The sequence below is a fragment of the Blennius ocellaris genome (assembly GCF_963422515.1).
Source record: "Blennius ocellaris genome assembly, chromosome: 20".
Classification (NCBI taxonomy): Eukaryota; Metazoa; Chordata; class Actinopteri; order Blenniiformes; family Blenniidae; genus Blennius; species Blennius ocellaris.
In genome coordinates, this window is record NC_137669.1 from 15,474,074 (window position 1) to 15,494,103 (window position 20,030).

Consider the following 20,030-nt stretch of genomic DNA (forward strand, 5'->3'; position numbering starts at 1 on the left):
CTGAGTTCATGGTATGTATGATATAGAGGATATATTGCTTGTATTGTGTGGATCTGCTCCCCGCAGTGTGTTCATAAAATCACAGCACAGAAGCAGTGTTCAGATTGTACATGTTGCATTAGTTTGTTTGGAAATCGCATCACTGTGTGGACAATTAGTGGTACTGCAGCTGGAATAAAACTGCTCCACTATGAATATTAACCTCTCTTAATGTAACAGAAAGGAAACAGCTGATATGACAACTCTACTTGATGAATTAGTGTGATTGAAGGTAATATTTTTGTCCCATACAAAACTGAATGTTACTGGGTCTTGTATTTATAGTTCACACCGATTAGACAATTGATTAATAAAAATAAATAAATAAAAGCCTCCAGATTCTGAACCAGTTACAATGCATCTTAAGCCCTGCCTAAACGAGAAGTGTCGTCCCAGATTTTGTATGAAAATGTTAGTTTAGGACTCACAGGTTCAGGTCTCAGGAGAAATCCTCACGCCAACAGGTCAGAGTTTGGGGTCAGTGAGCAGGTGCGTCTCCTGAGGTTTGCTGAGGCTCGAAAAACAGCTCAGTGTGGACACAGAGGAGGCAGACTGTCCTTCACCATCGACACTTCATCCTTCACAAAAGGTCACACAAACCCTCAGGAGGAAAGGATTCATGTCACTGTGATTTATCTACAACCAAAGGAAGCATCCAAGTTCACTTCAAGGCATCATCAAAAATAACTGAGACTTATCAACAGGTTATGAAATATACCAATGATGACCATAATCCTAAATACAATGTGACATCACCTGGCTTTTATTATGTTTTGCAAGAGAATAAGAATTAGGCAATAATGAGCGACTTATTTTAAAAGTTGTCGGCTTACTTCATTAATTATCGCTCAGTGTTATGAGGCAAAGTATCTCTTCCAAAACCTTTTATTATCAGTCACGCTTTAGTTATGCATAAAGCTGTATTGATGCAGTGTGGCGGTAACACATTGAGTGTGAGTCAGTCGGATGACTGATTCATTAAGTTCAGCTGAAACCACAGAAGTCAACTGGAGGAAGATTTTTTTTAGAATATGCATGTTTATCAGTGATCAAAATAAACTCTCATTGCGTGACGACAATGAAAAAGATGCAGCAATAAAACAGTTGAGACAAACTACAAACATGCAATTGGCATGAATATTACTTAATGTTTCTAACAGACATTTTTTATGTTGCTCTCAGGTGAATTGACATAGTTCAGGGTTAATTAGACTGCCCTTCTCCAAGAGTTTAGAGTAAAATAGCTCCTCAACATGCACAATAGTATCATTAGAATACAAATGTTGAAGCTACAGATTGCAGATATGTAGCTTTTTGACACGTTAGGAAAAAAAATTTATGATCCCTCAGAGACTCCTGCTGATTTCATAGCATGCAGTTAATGCGTCACACCAGAACATTGTTCATTAGATGTGTGCAGGCTTCAGACTGTGAAATTTTGTAGTTATTAAAACAGCCTTACAAGCATTTCAACATTTCTAATAACCATTTGTGTCTTTATAATCCTCACTATAAAGTGAGGTTTCATTCTCATTCTCGTCATGATCTTACTAACCAATGAAAATGTCACGCACTGCAGAGCTCGAGTTTTATATGCAGTCAGACCTCAACCACAAACTTTACATTTCAGGTGGTTGCACAATATGTTGAATGATTCAGATAAAGTGAAATCTAATATGGATTTTTTTTGGTCATACCTGCACGTGCGTGTTGAGATCAATGAGTTCAAGAGGGTTTTCTACTTAGAGGAGCTTTTTATTTTAAAGGTGAATTCCATGCTCTAAGCCTGACATTCTGATCGCAGCCATCAAATAAAACAGACCAACATATCCAGTTTTTTGCATTTTATTGATAAATTATCATTTTTAAAAAGACCCACCAGCCATCTTCTTCTTCCAGTTCACACTACTTTTGTACTTTTCCAAGAACTGAATTTGAGCTATATACAAACTTCTTTTTTTTTTTCTTAATATTTTCTGCTCTGTTATTTATTTATTTATTATCATCACATTCAAAACAAGGTTAAAAGTTGAACTGTGCCCACTGGTCAAGAGACAGGATGCTGAGTTAGCGCACAGCGATGCTCGATAGCAGAGTTCACTAGAGGTCAAGGAGCAGCGATACCAAGCGGAGGAAGGAGGGTTTTTACATTCTAACTCGCAGGCAGAAGGAGCAAAGACGGGAACATCAGACCCTTCAGCAGTCTCTCTCTCTGTAACAAAATGTCAAATAAACTCCAACGCGGAAAATCATAAATCAACGTGCAAGTAGGAGCCGCTATAATTTTTTTTTTTTTTTGGGGGGGGGGGGGGGTATTATGATAAGCAAACGGATGACATGATGAGTCGTGGGACGGAGGGTTCAATATCTCTCCAAAGTGTTATTGCTGCAGTGAGTTAAAAGCTGCATGGCACAAAAGAAACGACAGTTTGACGGTTAAAAACAAGCTCCTGTTGTTCTGATACTCTTCCTGACTAACACTGGGGAGCAAAGTTGGCACACATGGGTATTTAAGGACAATTTCTTTGAAAGATTGATCACTTCTCAGGTTTAAAAAATAATAATAATCATGAAGCAATACTATGTCAGTGTACACAGGCAAGGTCAATGGTTACAATACAGTACGAGTATGCGGCTCCTTGTAGCTGGAGTTCAACTAGCAGCAAAAACAACACTTGCATATAGTCGTAGTGCAATGGGAAAACGGTTCTGAGGAGGTCGTCTCAATTCGGTCTGGTCGGGAACAAGAGAAAGTGGATGTCGTCACGTCCGCCAGGCTGATGAGAAACACAAAACCTGATCCAGAAATACTAAATCCAATCAGTCGGCTGAACTATCATTTGTAAATCAGCACAACTAGTTTCGGCATTGAGGGGAAAAAATAAAAAATAAAAAATAAAACATTATCTTTATTATTTAATCTATATCTTCAGGGATTTTGGCAAAAACCATTTTGCAGAGTTTGAGGACCAGGACAGACTGACAGGCAGTCGGTTTGTGGAGCGAGTCAGATGCGTTCCAGACACAAACGCAACATAATAAAAGTCCAGCACACACTTCATACACCCTCGCCCTGCATCACACTCCTCCTCTGCAGATGTCCCGCTTGGCTGAACATGACCGGGTTTAAAATCTGAACAAGACGGTGGGGATAAACGTGAGGTTTGTTCTTCCAAGTCGTGCAGGAGTGGAGCTCTAGGCAAAACTGTTCTCTGGGTAGCTGACTTTGATGGCCCCCCAGTAGCAGGCTCGTATCAGACAGATGAGGCCCAGCAGGTAGGCGAACGCCCAGGACACATAGGTGGCGTTGTAACGACTGGCAAAGTCCCGAGTGCCAACCTGTCGACGCACGGGCGAGAGAAGGAAACCACATCAGAGAGAAAAACGAGAAAATATTTCAACCTATGAAACAGTTGAATTATTTTCAAATGGCAGGAAGATCTAAAAGTTGCTCTTGTTGTCTGTATTTCATGATCTTCGTCCCGTCTCCACATTAGTTCCGAAACATTTTAAATAGTTTGAACACAAAGAGCGAACTGCACTTACTGTTAAACCAACTCCGATGAAAATGCAGATCATTCCTATAGTTATGTAAGCACAGCAGCGCCTCCTGGGGAGCGCACTGCCAACAGACGATCTGCAGCCCAGAGAGAAACAAAAGGAGAACAAGAAGGGTTTTCAAGACAGAAAAGAGACTTTTACATATTTGACTGGAATGACAATATCCCATCTTTGGCAACAATTCGTCTTTGTATCTTAAAGCCCCACAGTTTAAATGTTCTTCCTGTGTGTGTCTGGTTTTCTGCATTCTGCTTCCCTCCAACGGCCTTGAAACCAGCATTTGAGGCTAAATGGTGACGATTAACTGAGTCATTTAATTACTTTTTTTTCTTTTTTAACAAGTCCAGCAATCGAAGGTTATTTCTGCTGTTTTGTAACGCTGTGGAATTGCTTTCATACGGATGTGTTTAATATTTCATTTGTCCCACCCATCATGTCCAGTGACTCACTCCGCAGCACCCTGATAACCTTATGAGCCAAACATCTCTCACTTCATCCTCCTCCCGAATCACATGAGCGGCTGCAAACAACTTCATCTCCATCCGAGCGTATTTCACACACCAATCGAACGGCAGGCTGGCATCACTTGGGTTTCTTTTTTCTTTTTACTACGACTTCTCCCCCCCCCCCCCCCCCCCCCCCCCAGCTCTCACATGGCTCTCATGTGATGGGACTCAGGCATTCTTCAGGGATCACTGGTATTCAGATGGCTTAGGGGTGCCTGATCACCTGATTCCTTGCCTTCGACTTCCTTTTAAAAACTCTCTTTCTGCCTTCATGCTCCCTCTGTGTTCAACTCACTGGTTGCACCCGTTACGTCTGAACACGTAACCTGTGACCACACAGCAAGAACTTCCTTCTCAGAACTGTGATGGGCAATATAATTAAACATTTTATTAAACCATCGTCGTTAAAAGAGAAGTTAGGATGGACCAAACTTGGTCTCCTCAAAGCATCACACTGAACAGAAGGTTGTTAACTGAACAGTTTACTGAAGAGGACATTTCTTGTGAAAGAAGTGAGCAGACCAGAGACTTCAGTTCTTTTGTGAGCATTAAGGTCAGATACCATCACTCATGACTCAGCTATATGAAGAACTGAATGGGAACTTGACCGAGGAGAACATTTTTTTTTTTAATAAATTACAAAGCGACAGACACATAGAGCAAAAGAGAAATGATTAATCAATGATCTTTATGCAAACAATACTGTCACATACTGTGCATCATTAAAAAAATCAGGTCAATTTTTCACACAATTTTCACACAGTTTTAAAGCTCATTATGTAATGATGCAAAGGTTTAAATTCACCACAGACAAAATACGTGAAGAAAAACAGCAACGCAACATATAATAGTCAGTTGCATGACAAGCTCCATTCGCAAGTTGATTGTACTGCTGGCTAGGTAATAGCTTAAATAGTTTTTGTGCATGTTTAATCATTCACTTTGGCTATTTTGAACAGTCCTGCACTTCTGTGATCAGTGCATAAACCTGCACCTTATTTATATCAGTACATAAAAATACAGTTAAATAGACCTGCTGAGAGAGAAAAGCCATGTTGTGTCTGCAGCCTGTTCTTCGAATGCATGGTGTCGGAGGTCTCTGCATTTCTGCCTCTGTGATGAAGACACTGTCCACTCCACCAAGCAGAAACCTTCCCATGACACCCCACAGCCACAGCAGACCCGTGAACCTCATGCACTTAAAAACTTTACATGTGGGGCCAAGTTTTAATTCCAGTCACACGCCTAGATTAACCTCCATTACCTCCCCTCTCGGTAAATCCAGACCTCTGAAGCTCAGCCTGCGACGACTGTGGATTTAACCTCGCAGAAGTATACTGGAATGCAGCAGCAGCAGCGACATGGACCGTATAGCTGAATATTTATGTCTATTTCAAGATGACTCACATCAGACCTCAAACTTGCGTGGCTGAGAGTTGGTGCCAGTGCTGAAGTGGTTTATGTTCCCTTTTAGTGTTCAGTTTGTCCTGATAGTAAAGCACCGTGAAGACGGCTTTCATTTCCCTCTGTAGTAGTGTAAGATTAAACTCAGAACCTGGACTCCATCCTGATGTCCCGGTGCTGATTTATTCACTTTCAGCTCAAAGGATCAAAGCTGTGGTTCTAAGCGTTTCAGCTGGTTCCACCATATATCTCAGTTTAATGTGTCATTATAGATCAGGGGCCAGATAAACCCCCTATAGGATCTGGAGCTGGAGACTTGCTCAGGCCGTACCCTCCCCCTTCGTCTTTAATAAGACGGAGGGGAAGGGTACAACCTGAGCAAGTCTCCAGCGCATCACAGGGAAAAATCAAGGAGACAAACAACGAGACACGTGCAAATTAGTCATCAAATGACCTGATAGCCAAAGAACCCAGAGAAAACGGATGAACGGCACAGGAAGAACAAACGACTTTAAAATGCCTTGACAAGGACTCGAACCTGTCAAAGTATGTTTTGGACTATTTTTAAAACTAAACCCATTTTAAGACAAAAAAGTATGAGCGAACATTTGAAGAGACTCACATTTTTTTGCAGTGGGGACATTTGGCTAGTGTGTTAAACCGAAGCTCCATCCACTGTAAGGAAACAGAAAACGAGACAGGAGTTAACTGACGGCATTAAAAGAACATGCAGACGTCCACAATAACGTTATGCTCCTACTGCACTCTGAAATCAACCAAAGTACTACTGTCAATTATTCCACGTGATCAGGTTTGATGGTTCATAGCTCCTTATTAGAATTAATTACTACTCTATTATTACTAAATCATAGCATTGAGTCAGTCTTTATTCTATGTTAGTTGTGGCTTCATCTTTTGTTAAAATGCTGGGCTAAAGGAATCTCAAACCACAAGATCAACACAAGTGAAAAGCTCCTACCGACACATGTTAAATATGTGACTTTTGGCATCTGGCTTCAGACAGGGGAAGTTTATGCCTTTTCAAAATGTAATCAAGCAGAAATGACTGCAAAAAAACAAACAACAAACCAATAAACTTTTAAAGGTTTTATGCTTCAGATATCAGTTCCCTGGGAGTAGCTCAGAGCCAGATGCACACAAAGTCAGATTTTCACCAGTGTGATTGAGGCGGCCGATTGGATCGCAGCAGGTTAGGGCAGTGGTTAATAAATTCACGAGTGCCGCCAGCTTTCTCAACCTGTTGTTGTGCCGGAGGAGAGCCATCACTGGGAATACCAGACATTGGCTGGGATGACCCGGCGTCCTCACTGCCCTACAGGTGCCATAAAGCAACAGTGTGCAGACGTTGGGAGATTCATTAGTGAGTGATACTGGTGTGAAGTGTTCAGCGTGCTGGAATTTCATCAAACGTTTGTTAGTCACACTGAAAGTGAAGTGGGTTTGTTCTAAACTGAGACAGCTGCAGGTTAGAGGTGTAAACTTTAAATGACGTGACGCCGAACACGTGCAGAAACGGCAACTCTGTATAAAGCAACACAACACTTGGCAAAATCCCACGTGGCTTTTATGACTCGAAAAGACGAAAAGCAGGACGGAGCTCTGCGTCTGCGCAGTTTGTACGTACTAGGAAGGTGTTGCCACAGTGGCCACAGACGACTCTCATCCCCTCGGGCTGGATGGGCAGCGCCGGCTGGGCGGGCTGCTCCTCGGGGATCACCATCACTGGGCTCAGGTTTATTATCCGTCTGCTGTCAGAGGCAACACGAGAAAACGTGGTTCACATTACAGCAAAGTAAGAGCTCAATAATGAAGCCTTTCATGACTGAAATGAAGTAATTCAGCCTCCATATGTTGGTTTCTTGGTTTTCCGGGAGAAAATGAGGAGCTAGTGCGTGGCAGATTGTGGAATTTGTAGCAAAAAAAAAAAAAGAAGAAGAAGAATTAAATTTAAAAAATGTCAGTCTTTCGCCTACCAGTTTGGTCGAGGACATCCTATCCTCCTGGATGTGTCTTTACAGATAAGCAGGCAGTTACAGGGACACCTCACATACTTCTTCCCAGTCGGAGGGTTCTTGATTGGCTGGTAAACATAAACCCATCAGTTCAGTGGAAAAAAAAGGAAGAAAAAAAAAACAGACTCTCTTGCAAACTACACTCTAATCGAATTGCATTGATAAGCTGGGCAACCCAACGGACAGCGTTCCAATCACTTAATAAGTCTGCACGAATGCAGATTTCTCTCACATGGGGAGAGTCGGGATCATAAGGAGACGCAACAGCTGAAATTCTACAGCGTTGAGGGATCGAGTCACCAAATAATCAAACAGTCCTGAAGACGTGTGAGCTTCGCAAATGTCAGTTGCGTAAATGTTATTTCATTCCCCGGTTGTCAGGGATGGCAGTCAGCCTCCCCGCTCTCCTCCCGACACCGACGGCACCATCAACGCGTTCAGTAACATCGGGATGACGCACGGGCGTCCGTGGAGCCGCCCGCCCCGGTATAATGTCCGCCGCCGTGACGTCGGGCCTCCACTTACCGTAGCCTCGTTGCAGACGGTGCACTTGACCACGTGCTGGTGCAGCTTGCCGTCCAGGTTGATGAGCGACTGGCACACGCGGCAGTTGATGACGGGCACACCGCCGGCGTCGGGGCTGGCGATGGCTGTGTAGGGAGGAGGTAGTTCGGCTTTGAGAGGAGGGAAGGCAAAGCACAGACAGCACACAGCCAGCTGTTAATGGCATGCATCTGGGAAACGGCAGCTTCATGAACGACAGTCCCACAGCCTTACCCAGCAGAATGGCGAGCGGGATTCACTTTTGTACCACATGTTCACTGCCGCAGCAGCGTTTTATGCCATATGAGTCGCATTCACCCACTCACATACAAACACTAATGGCGATGGCGGCAAGGCAAGTTGCCCAACCTCTCATTAGTAGCAATGCAGTTAGTGTCTTTTTCAAACTTCGACATAACGAGAAATGAGGGATTTACCAACAACATGGTAACTGGAAGACAAACCACGGTACCAACTGAGCCACTTTTTTCAGAACTAATTGACCCTTTATTAGGAAAGAGACCATATTTGCAACATTAATACTCATGAGTTTGTTAAAGGTGTTTTGTAGCTTGAAGTACTGCAAGTTACAGTGTGTATATTTTTTAAATATACACGCAATGCATCCCAAAATTCTATTATTTGCTACTTGTTTCCTAATAACACAGTATATTGTAGGATACCAAGTCTCAGTAATGTATTATTTTTCCATGTAGTGGCATTTATAAGACGATGTAATTTGAAGAACGGCTGTATATTCTGCAATGTTTTTAGTTAATGTTTAGCTCAAAGTGAACAAGGATCTTATTTGCATAAATCCATGAGACACGGCTAAAGATATTAAACATCCTCTCAGTGGATCTTACTTCTGTTTTTTAAAATGTAAGGATGCAGAATGTAAAATACAAAATACAAGCATTTTGAGTTGATTTTTTTCAGACTCACATGAAACCATTGCTGCAAAGCGTGAATGTTTTATTCAAAGGCTGACAGTGATAAAAATAAACTAATAGATCTTTGTTTAGAAACAATCTCACGATGTAGCAATTAGCAGACTTTCTTAATCTTTGGCAGGAGGTGAAAAAAAGGCCTCCCATTCAAAGTCAGCAGTACAGATACTCGTGAAAAAGCAAACTAATTATCCAGAGTGGAGTACAGAAAACTCTCAAATCAGCGCGAGTACCTAAGTGAAATAAATCCGAATACTTTGTTACTTCCCACTTCTGTATTTGTGATCATACCCCACTTTTGTTACCCTGTGATTACTATTAAAAGCTAATGTAGGTTGAATGGCAGCATGAAAACAATTTAAAAAAAATGATCTCATCTATTCCGCCCTAAGCCTCCACAGGCTCTCTGCAAACCCATGACAGTTCATGCCGACTTGGATTGCTTAACATGTGACTCTTCAACGCTTTGTAAGAAATTCATATGTTAAAAATGGGGACAATGGGGCTCTAATACAGTGGTGTTATATCTATTTGGAAAAGAGAAATTTGAAATGCAACATATGAAGCAGAATTCCTATTAATAAAGAATTGTAACATTTATGCTTTATTTATGAGTAGATGTTTGTGCAATTTACACAGTGATGAAGTGTGTTAATATTTAGAAATGGACAGTGAGGAAAAAAAACAACAACATTTAATTGTTTTGCGTTTTTCGTCCCATGTTAAAATGTCTCACTCAATAGGCCTTGTACACAACTAATCATTCCGATTAACAACCTAACGTGAGCCTGGTCATTGATCAGCATTTTATGGTCCATAAACAAGTGCAATTACCATGAACAAATAGCTGGAACCTCCCGAGGTAAAGATTTCCACATTAAGACCAAAAGAGTGGCTCTGAATTAAGCACAGGCGTCATTCAGACGACCTCTGTACGGTTCAATCCCTCATCAGGCTCACATATTTAGTCTACATACCATTTTTAAGACTTTTAATACACTAAATCCACAGATTAGACCTTTACTACAGCAGTAGTAGCTGAGCCTCCACTCATGTGCACACACTGTGCTGGATAGTAAAAATCTCTGCTATTTCATTGAACCGCAACCAATGAATAAAATCTACTAATCTCCTCTAATAAAACATTGTGTGTCGGCCTCACATCGTCTCATACATACAGTCTTATCAGGTCTTTGAGAGCCTGACTGAGCGAACAGAGAGATAAAATCTCCTCTGACAATCATCCAAACTATCCCTCTTCCCGCTCTGAAGGAGATGATCGGACTTGGTTAACGGGTAAACGGGTTTCAGAGGCTGTGGACGGGCAGATGGGGTTGGCCCCGCCCACATTTACACTAAACTTTACTGGAAAACACAACAACAAGAACCTGCCAAAGGCCGGAACCTCCCACTGAGCGCGGGCAGCAGCGGGATCCCAAGTCTGAGTCATCCTCTACTCTCGTCTGCTCGTGCAAAATGTGACACTGTGTGGTCGGACGCCGTGCGGTTTTTGTCTTTAAAATAGGAAAAACAAGCGAAGGAAAAATCCTGATCAGACACCTTTCATTTGAATTGGCAGTCTTGTCTCCTAGGAGGAGGAGGAGGAGGAGGAGGAGGAGGAGTCGTCCTCGTCCTCCTCCTCCTCCTCCTCCTCCTCCTCCTCCTCCTCCTCCTCCTCCTCCTCCTCCTCCTCCTCCTCCTCCTCCTCCTCCTCCTCCTCCTCCTCCTCCTCCTCCTCCTCCTCCTCCTCCTCCTCCTCCTCCTCCTCCTCCTCCTCCTCCTCCTCCTCCTCCTCCTCCTCAGGACAAGTGACTCCTAATGCTGAAACTAAATATCTCAGCTAGAGGTCTCCAGTGCTGTCCTCGGAGCCGGAGGTAAGACGAGAAGACGCCCCACTACCAACATCAAATCCCACCCGACTGTGGACGCCGGGCTTCACACGCCCTGACGAACAGCCGCCATGCCGGCGACAGCTGCTCGGGCACAGCTTCCGCTTTTTATTCAGCTGTCAAGATGAAAATTAGTTTATTATCCTTCTATATTTTAACCTATTTCAAATTAACGTTTGGAACTTAGCGCTCTTGTCCTCAGTTGCAGCCCTGGTTTGCATGTTCTTCCTGTGTGGCCCACAATCAGTGGGGGGGAGTGATTGTAGGCCTGAAATGTCCTGAATTTTCCTTAAGATTACGTAACTCATCAGAGAGTAATTGCAAGATACCACAAGCTCATGTTCAAATTGTTCAAGGTAATTGGCTTTATTGTATGTTAGTACAGTGGAACGTAATATTCACCCCTCAACAGTCTGGTTGTTCTTCACCTCAAGGCCGTTTCACTACGACTCTGCAACCGGAAACATGTTTATGCTTGTGTCTTCAAGAGTATCATGCGGAGATACACGTTCTTTATAGACAACACTCATGTTACTCGGCCGCAGTGTGACACACTGAGACGTTCCAAACCGATTTAAGACTGAAAATGACCTCACAGTGAGAAATCCCTGGTTAGAATCCAGGTTTCATTGCTTCCCGTATTCAAAGCTCACGTATGTATTTGTCCTCCGGGAGAAATGTGTAATTTTGATAAGTGACAAAGCGGAACTCTGAGCCTCAGACTGGATTTTGACGCAATCCCCTCCTCGTGTGAACACAATAAGTCGGAATGAAACGCAGAGCCAGATGCAGCCAAGGTCATCCTTCTCCACTACGGAGCTCACTGGAGGAAAGCACACACAAACGCCAATCTCGACCTATAACTGCTGATTTCAAACCGAGTCAACAGGGAGGCGAGCAATGCAGCAGAGGCCGTGGTCACGTTTCGATATTATAGCTTTTAGCAAAATTCTCCTCACTGTATTTCGAAATGCAGCCAATTGTAAAGTCCAAGCTCCATCACAGACGTGCTTTAGGAAGAAAAAGAAATCTTAGTTTCGGCACCTTTGGCTCAAATTAATCCCGACAAGTTGGATGATTGTCATCTTACAAAAACCAAACTGGAATTAGCCAATAATCCAGGCTGCAGGGAGGCGATGTGGAGAAAATAATATGTGAATTATAAACACACTCAGTTCCAGGGTTGTCGCAGCTTACTGCAGTCTGCTGTTAAAAGTCTTCACCATTAATCCAAGAGCAAAGAGAATTATGCCAAATTAAACCACCTGAGAAATAAACATGTTTTTCCATCATAATTTTACTTTATTTTTTTAATATTAGTCATCGGTGCTGTTCATGTTCAGCTGCTGCAGAACAACCGGTGTTGTTGGCCCAAAACAAATAGCAACAAATGGAGTGAATTACAAAAAACATAAATTCAGTCAAACCTGGTCCTGTGACATAGAACGGGTTCTAGATGTGTCAGTTCATAATATCAACAGGGAGTTTCTCTGAGGTTGAAGCCTGGGGCAAATTCAAGAGCCAAGAGAGCAGCATGTGTTATCATGTATTTTTTCCAGCTTCAAATTTTTTTTTTTTATCTCCCATGCAATATGAATTCTGCATCTGATGAGACCAGAATGAGAGCAAAGGTCAGACCTCAGCCTCAGCAGAGCCAGGATTTATGAACTGTAATTGCCCCGGCTGGTCTGGACGCATCATAGTTCAGTGTAACCTACATTAAGCTTGTTTTTGTTTTGTTTTTTTTCTCCCCAAGCAAAAACATGAACTCTGCACCAGTGTTATGGTCCCTATGATATGAAACATGCTAAAAAAAATAAAAAAAATAAAAAACATGCAATGCCAAATACTGCATGCCTGGAAAAGAAAAAAAGAAAAAGACATTGCTTGTTTACAATGCAAAACAGCAGCCATAAAGCCAACAACTGTATGCATTAGCAACAACAACAAAACACTATTGCTTGTAAATCATGTCTCGTCACTGATCCTCTCGGTGCACATCTGTGCATTTTGTTGGCGAGCAGCTGGGACAAAAGGCTGCCTGCCTTCATCTGCAGAGGCTCCATCGACAACAAGTCAGCAACACATCCGGGGAGGGCGAGCAGAGTCTCGCCGTTCCACATCCAGAGGCGATGACGGGGCAGCAGTCAGTCAGTCAGTCAGTCAGTCGTGTTTGTCGGATCGTTCCTTGCACCAAAATACCATCCTTGGTGTCACTGCAGGCCCCGGTTGACTCTCCCCCTGCTCCACTCCTCACAGACCGGGCTCCACCTTTTGTGTCAGCGGCCGCCTGCTCTCCCTCCCCGCGATGCCCCGCATCGACTCGCTGCAGTTTTTATTTACGCACAAACTCGATACGCCCTGAAAATGATTCAGCAAGCCGGCGGCGGAGGTGGTGGTGGTGGAGGGGAGGGGGGGTATCTCCGTGTCGTGTGTTTACCTCGGGGGCTTGAATCCTGCAGGTACGGGGGGGCCGTGGGGGTCACGTTCTCCGAGTTGGGGCCCGACAGCAGCGGGGACCTCTCGTCCATGCCGTCCGAGGCCATGTCGCTGACGGTGGGAGGGAATGACCGGGGTCGCTCCTGGCTGCACCGAGTCTTCAGCCCTCAGCGCGGAGGAGCGGCCGGCGGCTGGTTGCTGGTGCCGAGTCGCTCCGGTCCAGCAGCCCCGGTGTGACGACAGCCGGGGTAGGCGGAGCTTCAACCCGCTGCCCCGCCCCGCTGCTCCGACGAGGGCCCCGGGCATGGGCAGGGGTCTGAAAGACTGAAATAAATAAATACATAAATAAATACACAACAAAACATTTTTAAAAAATTCAAAAAATAAAGACGACAAGAAAAAAAAAATTGAACTAAAACAAAAAAAATTTTTTTATAAAAACAATTAATTATATATTTATTTATTTAGTTAGTTATTTATTTTTTAGTAATCCAAAAAGTATCTTAAGTGACTGAATAAAAGTCAAAACAGTGTCAACAGAGTAAAATGTCAGTGTTTTTGATGTCTTACTAAACAGTTGAAGATTATTGCCGCTGGATGGCGCTGTTACATCACTGTGTGTGCCCTCAATAAGCATCTCTACATAATTTCACTCTTACCCAGAAAGAGGTTTATTCACGTGTGCTAATTTGAACTTTTTCAAGAAGACTCAACCCCATTCAGCCACACATGCTCGGTCTCATGAATCGTAAAATGTCATTGGTTACTATATAACTTCTTATGTTTTTCACATATATTATTTTAATGGCTGTAGGAATCACGAGGCAATCAATAAAGAACATATTTCTTTCCAGGCCAGTAACATGCTCTAGCAATCAATAAGCTAGTAAAGACAATAACATTATAACTTGCCAACAATGTAGTAAAATAGTGAAATATATTTTTACAACCACAATGCACGCATGTATGTATCCTCACTGTTTGAGTATGATAATCCACTATACATATTTCATTTTCCAAAAAAATATTTTCTTTCCAAGAAATACAGTGCCAGGCCTTATTACAATATTGGCTGCAGTTATTACATTCTTTTGAATGCTATTGGTTAATTGGCAATATTAAATTCTATTACATTCTATTGTATTACATTTAATGAATTTCTGTCATCACTTAAAAGCAATTCACACAGTAAAGATTGTGATATTAATCAGTATTTTACAGTCCAGTGTATGTCTCAATGTTCATCTTACAATTCTGTTTCCAGAGATCTGCCCTGTCTTCCTCATGACTCTTCCTTCCCTAGAATTACATAATTTTTGATTCTGTCTGCCAAAATGTGTCCCATTCCTTTTCGCTTATGTCAGAGTTGAAGCATCAGACTGTATAATTTCACTCTCGAACCATTCAAAAAGCTCCCTGAATAAATACAGATGGGTTGGATTAAGCATAAGCTCCTGAGAAGTTCGTCAGCAACTTCAGAATCCTGGAATGTTTGTTTTCTTCCTCTCGAATCAGTGAAATAATATGCTCATGTCTGAACTCGAAATTACAGCAAAGCATGCTGTTACTGTACAGAAAAGTGTTTTGAAAATGAATCGTGCGTATAATGTGCCACGCTCAAAGAGAATCTGCGTCTCATATCCCATCTCCTTTATTCAGGAGTTCATTTGGAGAGAAGGTTCCACAGAAACTAATGTTATTGTTGTTTAAATCTCAAAGGTTGTGCAACAAAGGATATGTTGCAAAATAAGAAAAAAGGAATAAAGTCAATGTTTTCTTCTTTAAATAAACTTGAACACATACTCATACAACAAAGATTTAATAATCTCACTGTTCCAGGAAGTAGTGTCAGGAGCCCTGACATCACTGGACTTGGATTGGTCATGAAACAAGATTTAGCATATAAAACAGTTTTTTTCAGATTTTTGGCAGTTCCGTTCTATGTATATCGTCAGAGTGACTATATTGTCATACTATATAATGCAAATGCATAGCGACACAAAGATTGTAAAAAAGGTTTAGACACATTTCCTGCATACGGTGATTTCGGTGACATAGTTATTGAATATTTCATCGCAGTACCTTGTTTTCGGTTTTGCACTTTGTTGACAGTCCCTTAGCTGAGCGGCTGCATCAACACAGAAATCCACAAAACTGATGAAACCCGCCGGAAGACTGCTTGTAATTGAGAGGGAAAACGTTGTATTCTGTTATATACATCAGGAAACAACAAGAAAGGCGTCTTTTACAGTTTAGTTGGGGTTCGTTTTGGGTGTTTTTTGTCCCGGGGTGTTTGATTCTGCAGATTTCTGAGCAGCTTCACCAAACTGACTCATTTTTTCCGACGCCTGGAGGCACCGGAGGAGAAACACAGATCTGCTCTGTTCCTTTGTCAGGTAAAACAACTCCCTACATAATGCATAAACTCGAACTAATGACATATACAACTTGCTTGTATTCGTTCATGCATTTGATTGTTTTGATCGAGGTCCAGAGGTGTGTTACTTTTGTAGTTTTAAAAACGCTGTAAACCAGAACACTTCTCAGTTTCAGTAAAAATCCGTTAAAACTATCAGATTTACAGACTGGATTTTTTTTTCCTTAAACGCGTTGTTCCATACGTATACAGTTCATAGTTTGCTGAGTTTCATGAAGAAATACGTGTCGGATTTCAGTCTTCTGACCTTTTGATTGAACTTTTGTTTTAAGTCAAACTACTTTTGTGTGACAACAAAATTCTCACAGATTTTCTTCACTTGTGTATTTTTCAGTATTTAGCAAACACATAGCTTTTTTTTTTTTTTTAATCATGGCTGCATGATTTTCTAATCTTACAAGAAGCCTGTCATCTAAAAGGTTGAGAACCTCCAGATAATGTTTACATTGTTATGCTGCCACCATGTCCAGTTTGATCCTTGATGTTTCAGCTGGTTTGGAGATGCTCCAGGGGGCCGTGAGCAGAGCCGGGCTCTGCCTCTCCTACTGCTTCCTGTTCAACATCTGCTTCTCGACTGCAGATGTGTGGTCTGCAGGTCCTCCTACCCCTACTCAGCCCCCCGAACAGGAGCCGGGTCAACCAGACCTGGAGGACTGGGAGTGGGGGTCTGGCTCATCCCTCCTGCACCTGCTCCAGAATTTTCCCGCCGACAGCCCCTTTGTGGCGGAGTCCGAAGGAAAACCCGTCAACTGCACCCAGCGTTTCTGGCTGCCACCCTCCTCTCCGATCTGCTGGGAGAACATAGCCGGGCCCAGAGAGTTCGCCCAGTCCCGGCTGCTGGTTCTGCAGAACAGGGCCGCGCTGCAGGCCGTGTCCACCTCCAGCGGCGTGGAGGAGTCAGGGGTCTCCTACGACCACGTCGCCAGAGAGGAGGTGGAGGGAATCCGCTCAGACCACCAGGACATGGAAGAAACCATGCAGAGCATGGAGACGGTGTTTGTTTCACTGAGCGAGAAGAGGAAAGAGGGGAAGGAGGAGGGAGTGCTCACAAGGTAAACAACAGGAGTCTGTTTATTTCCATTTACTTATTGGGCTTATAGGCAAGATGAGCAAAACAAATATTGGTGTGGGAAGGAAAGTTGAATCTTATGTTGCTATACTAAAGAAAATAAAGATTCTAGATAGATGAAAAATCGTTCTAATGATCTTTAATGACACAAGCCTCAAAAAACCCCAACTTAAATCTATTATCAATATCGAGGTGGATGATAGGCATAATTTACTCCAAATGTGTATGATTTATATGATCCAAAGTATTTTGTACAAGAATAATTCAATCCATCAAACAAAACCTGCATAAATTAGCCTGAGGATCTTTGACACGACACGTGATAATCACATCCTTCACATTAGTCGTATGACACTAATGAATTTATGGATAATTTAAGTCTTGCTTGAGTCTATTAAGATAAAAAATTAATATGCATGCAGTAAGTTTGATGCCGACTCAAATGTTGGATTTTTTTCATTGTTTTTGTCTTGATTGGAATAGTTCAGTGTGATAATACTTGAGAACTTGTGTTAAGTCTGCAATGATGGTTTAAATCGTATTGCACTGACTGAATAAATGTGGATATGATGAGCATTAATCCCCAAACTTGCTCTTAAACGATAAACTAATGTGGAACAATGATCAGTGGGTTTGCTTGATTTATATTAGTTGGAGGATTCAGTCATCACAGCCGTGTCTGAGTCTTTTCCTGCTTGGAGATTGTGAAAATGAGGCTTCCACATGGGGGAAAAAAAAAAAAAAGAGGCAACATGGAAAACTACCAAACTGTGACTAATAACCCAGAGAAAACACTCCCCGAACAAAATGAATCATTTGAAGCATTTCCTCACATTTTCCTGTCTTTTTTTTTCCTTCTTCTTTTTTTAATCCCGTCCAGCATGAAGGAGTATTTTGCCAGTACACGGGATGCCATAGACAGCAGAGCGGACATGGTCAACCACCTGGAGGGGCAGTTCTCTTCTTTAGAAAATACTCTTCTCAACATTCAGTTTCGACTCTTCAAACTCATCCGGCAGTGACGGCGTGGGAGACGCCGTCTCTTCAATGAAGTCGTGAACGTCTTGTTTTAACTGTGTAACCAGCTCGTGCATGCTCAGGATCAGCGTCATTTGTATTATGAGGATGAAACACTTGAAATGCACCTTATTACCACATCATCAGACCTACCAAAGTCAAACGTAGGAGTACTTGAATAGGCCTCACGTACGGTGGCGGGCGTTGATGAACACATGGCTGTTAAACTTGGCTCCGTTTGCAAACGGGCGCCATATGGAGCATTCACTGACGCGTTAAACATCTTGTAAAACCGCGGGACACTTGTGAAAGTCGAAGCAGACTGAGCGAGTTTACCATTCACACCATGCATTTTCATAAAGTCTCTTCAAGATTGTTTTTGAATAAACATTCAATACAAAGTGTGTATCATACGGAATGAGTCTTTATTTTGATATCAAATCTAAATCACAATTCTGGGTGTACAAAGAAGAGGCTGTTCAAATTGATGAACTGTTATGCAGAGGGGTTTTTTTTCCATGTAAAATAGGAAACAGGTATTTGTACTTATAATTTCAAGTATCAATGATAATCTTCTCAGAGCTCAACACATGCCCACATTGTTTTAGAAACTAAACTCAGAGTATCATGTATAATTCCACATCTAGAACAGCGAGTTTTATTCTGAAATCAGCGGTGGAAAATGTTGCTTCACTCAATCAGATTCTGAAGGCCATGGGTTGAGTGGAAACAGCTGTGCTCCAGCTGTGTGGGACGGATTTCCATGTCTTGGTTCGGTCACATGGATTTGTCGAAGTCTGCAAGCTGCTGGGAGGAAACGACTTCCCCCGGATTGTGGTGCATACAAAACAAGCAACAACTCAACACTTTGCAACCGGAAACTTAAAGAAGCCAGTCCAAACGTATCCTGAACTTGAACTGTATCAGGAACAAGAAACTAATTTGGAGTCAGAATATGATTTGTCTAATCCTGGTTCGTCAGCAGTAAATATTCATCAATAATATAATAGGGCAACGTCTACATTGGTCTAACATCCTTGGTGCTGTCACGTTTAAACTATTTCTGTAACTGAGTCTTCACTTCAATCCTGTCAGGGGTTTACTTTCAGTTGCACGTCCTCCATCTCCATTCAGCTGAACCCAAACAGCTGAAGCTCGTCAGTGTGCTTGACAACACAGAGAAAATTTGAAGTGTCTCTTTCCGGAAGTCACTTTACTCCTAGTGACAGGCAGGACACGTACAAGTGGTGACGTCCGTCCGGACAGAGAGGTTAAACACCAATTCTTAAAAATCACCCTCCTCCTCTTGCATTTCTTCCAAAGACTTGAGGTAATCTCGAGCCAAGATCTTCTTAGGCAGAATATCTGGAAGGTTAAAATAAATAAGTTAAGTAGACCCAGTTAGAATCATGCATTTGGATGAACATCCCAAAAATGGTTCTTTTGGTCATGAAATGTTGCTTTGTGTGTGGATACTGCCAGACTCTGTACAGTAGTGAATTACAGCCATGGTTGTGCTGAAGCTCCGGGAGGCTGCAGAGGGGTTTTTCTACGGAAGTTCTAACCTGTGAGAAAGTGGAAGGTCTCGGTTTCCTCCGCTGCATTAGCCAGATCACTGTAAGACAGCGAGTTGGTCTCCTTCCCGGAGCCGGTGTTAAACGAGGACCGAGCCAGATGCTGCACGAACAGCTCCTGAAACCAGAGCAGACGGGCCCACGAACCCATTAACCTTTGGCCTTACAGTGAAGCCAGGGGCGAAACAAAACAATGGTTCGGTCGCGCCTGCAGCCCACGTTAGCATCACAGTAGCTTACTGTAGCTTTGGTGGTGAGGAAGAGAGCGTCCTGGTTGATGCTGGAAACGTCCGGGGAGCTCTTCATAATCAGCCTCACTCTGGATATCGGCAAAGAAATGCCCTTTTTGTTACTCGACGTCTGTTGGTCTTTTGGGGGATTATTTTGAGACATTTCGAGGAGGACAAGCGGCAGTCCCACAGGCGGCACTTTATTGTTTTGAATGGTGACGCATGGCTCTCTTCTTCTTCAGGCGTCTACATCTGAGTTGGCGGCTTTTTATAACGGATTACCGCCCCCTGCAGCAGCGGAGACGCTACTGCCGAACTCAAACACAATTGCAACAAAGT

At 42.7% G+C, this 20,030-nt stretch overlaps 3 protein-coding genes across 6 annotated transcripts; 1 reads left to right on the forward strand and 2 right to left on the reverse strand.

Moving 5' to 3' along the window:
- Positions 1 to 1,868: 1,868 nt before the first annotated feature.
- Positions 1,869 to 13,560, reverse strand: pip4p2 (phosphatidylinositol-4,5-bisphosphate 4-phosphatase 2). Of its 3 annotated transcripts, none has more exons than XM_080515650.1 (8): positions 13,366 to 13,560; positions 8,069 to 8,193; positions 7,505 to 7,611; positions 7,156 to 7,279; positions 6,769 to 6,843; positions 6,133 to 6,185; positions 3,586 to 3,676; positions 1,869 to 3,378 (listed from the first exon to the last, which is right to left on the reverse strand). In XM_080515650.1, the coding sequence occupies exons 1-8, from the start codon at positions 13,469 to 13,471 to the stop codon at positions 3,235 to 3,237; spliced, it is 825 nt and encodes a 274-aa protein (XP_080371776.1). In that variant the 5' UTR covers positions 13,472 to 13,560; the 3' UTR covers positions 1,869 to 3,234. The 3 variants fall into 3 exon arrangements, with proteins under 3 accessions (XP_080371776.1, XP_080371775.1, XP_080371777.1); XM_080515649.1 differs by having other exon boundaries at positions 8,069 to 8,217; XM_080515651.1 differs by lacking the exon at positions 6,769 to 6,843 and having other exon boundaries at positions 8,069 to 8,217.
- A 1,932-nt stretch (positions 13,561 to 15,492) lies between these two features.
- Positions 15,493 to 18,300, forward strand: LOC308144968 (uncharacterized protein). 2 transcript variants are annotated; one of them, XM_080516266.1, is made up of 3 exons: positions 15,493 to 15,760; positions 16,272 to 16,853; positions 17,751 to 18,300. In XM_080516266.1, the coding sequence occupies exons 2-3, from the start codon at positions 16,303 to 16,305 to the stop codon at positions 17,890 to 17,892; spliced, it is 693 nt and encodes a 230-aa protein (XP_080372392.1). In that variant the 5' UTR covers positions 15,493 to 15,760; positions 16,272 to 16,302; the 3' UTR covers positions 17,893 to 18,300. The 2 variants fall into 2 exon arrangements, with proteins under 2 accessions (XP_080372392.1, XP_080372391.1); XM_080516265.1 differs by having other exon boundaries at positions 16,292 to 16,853.
- chrac1 (chromatin accessibility complex subunit 1) lies at positions 18,300 to 19,914 on the reverse strand. The gene is made up of 3 exons (XM_080516267.1): positions 19,702 to 19,914; positions 19,453 to 19,579; positions 18,300 to 19,252 (listed from the first exon to the last, which is right to left on the reverse strand). Exons 1-3 carry the CDS (start codon positions 19,852 to 19,854, stop codon positions 19,173 to 19,175), a joined length of 360 nt encoding a protein of 119 aa, XP_080372393.1. The 5' UTR covers positions 19,855 to 19,914; the 3' UTR covers positions 18,300 to 19,172.
- Positions 19,915 to 20,030: the final 116 nt, after the last annotated feature.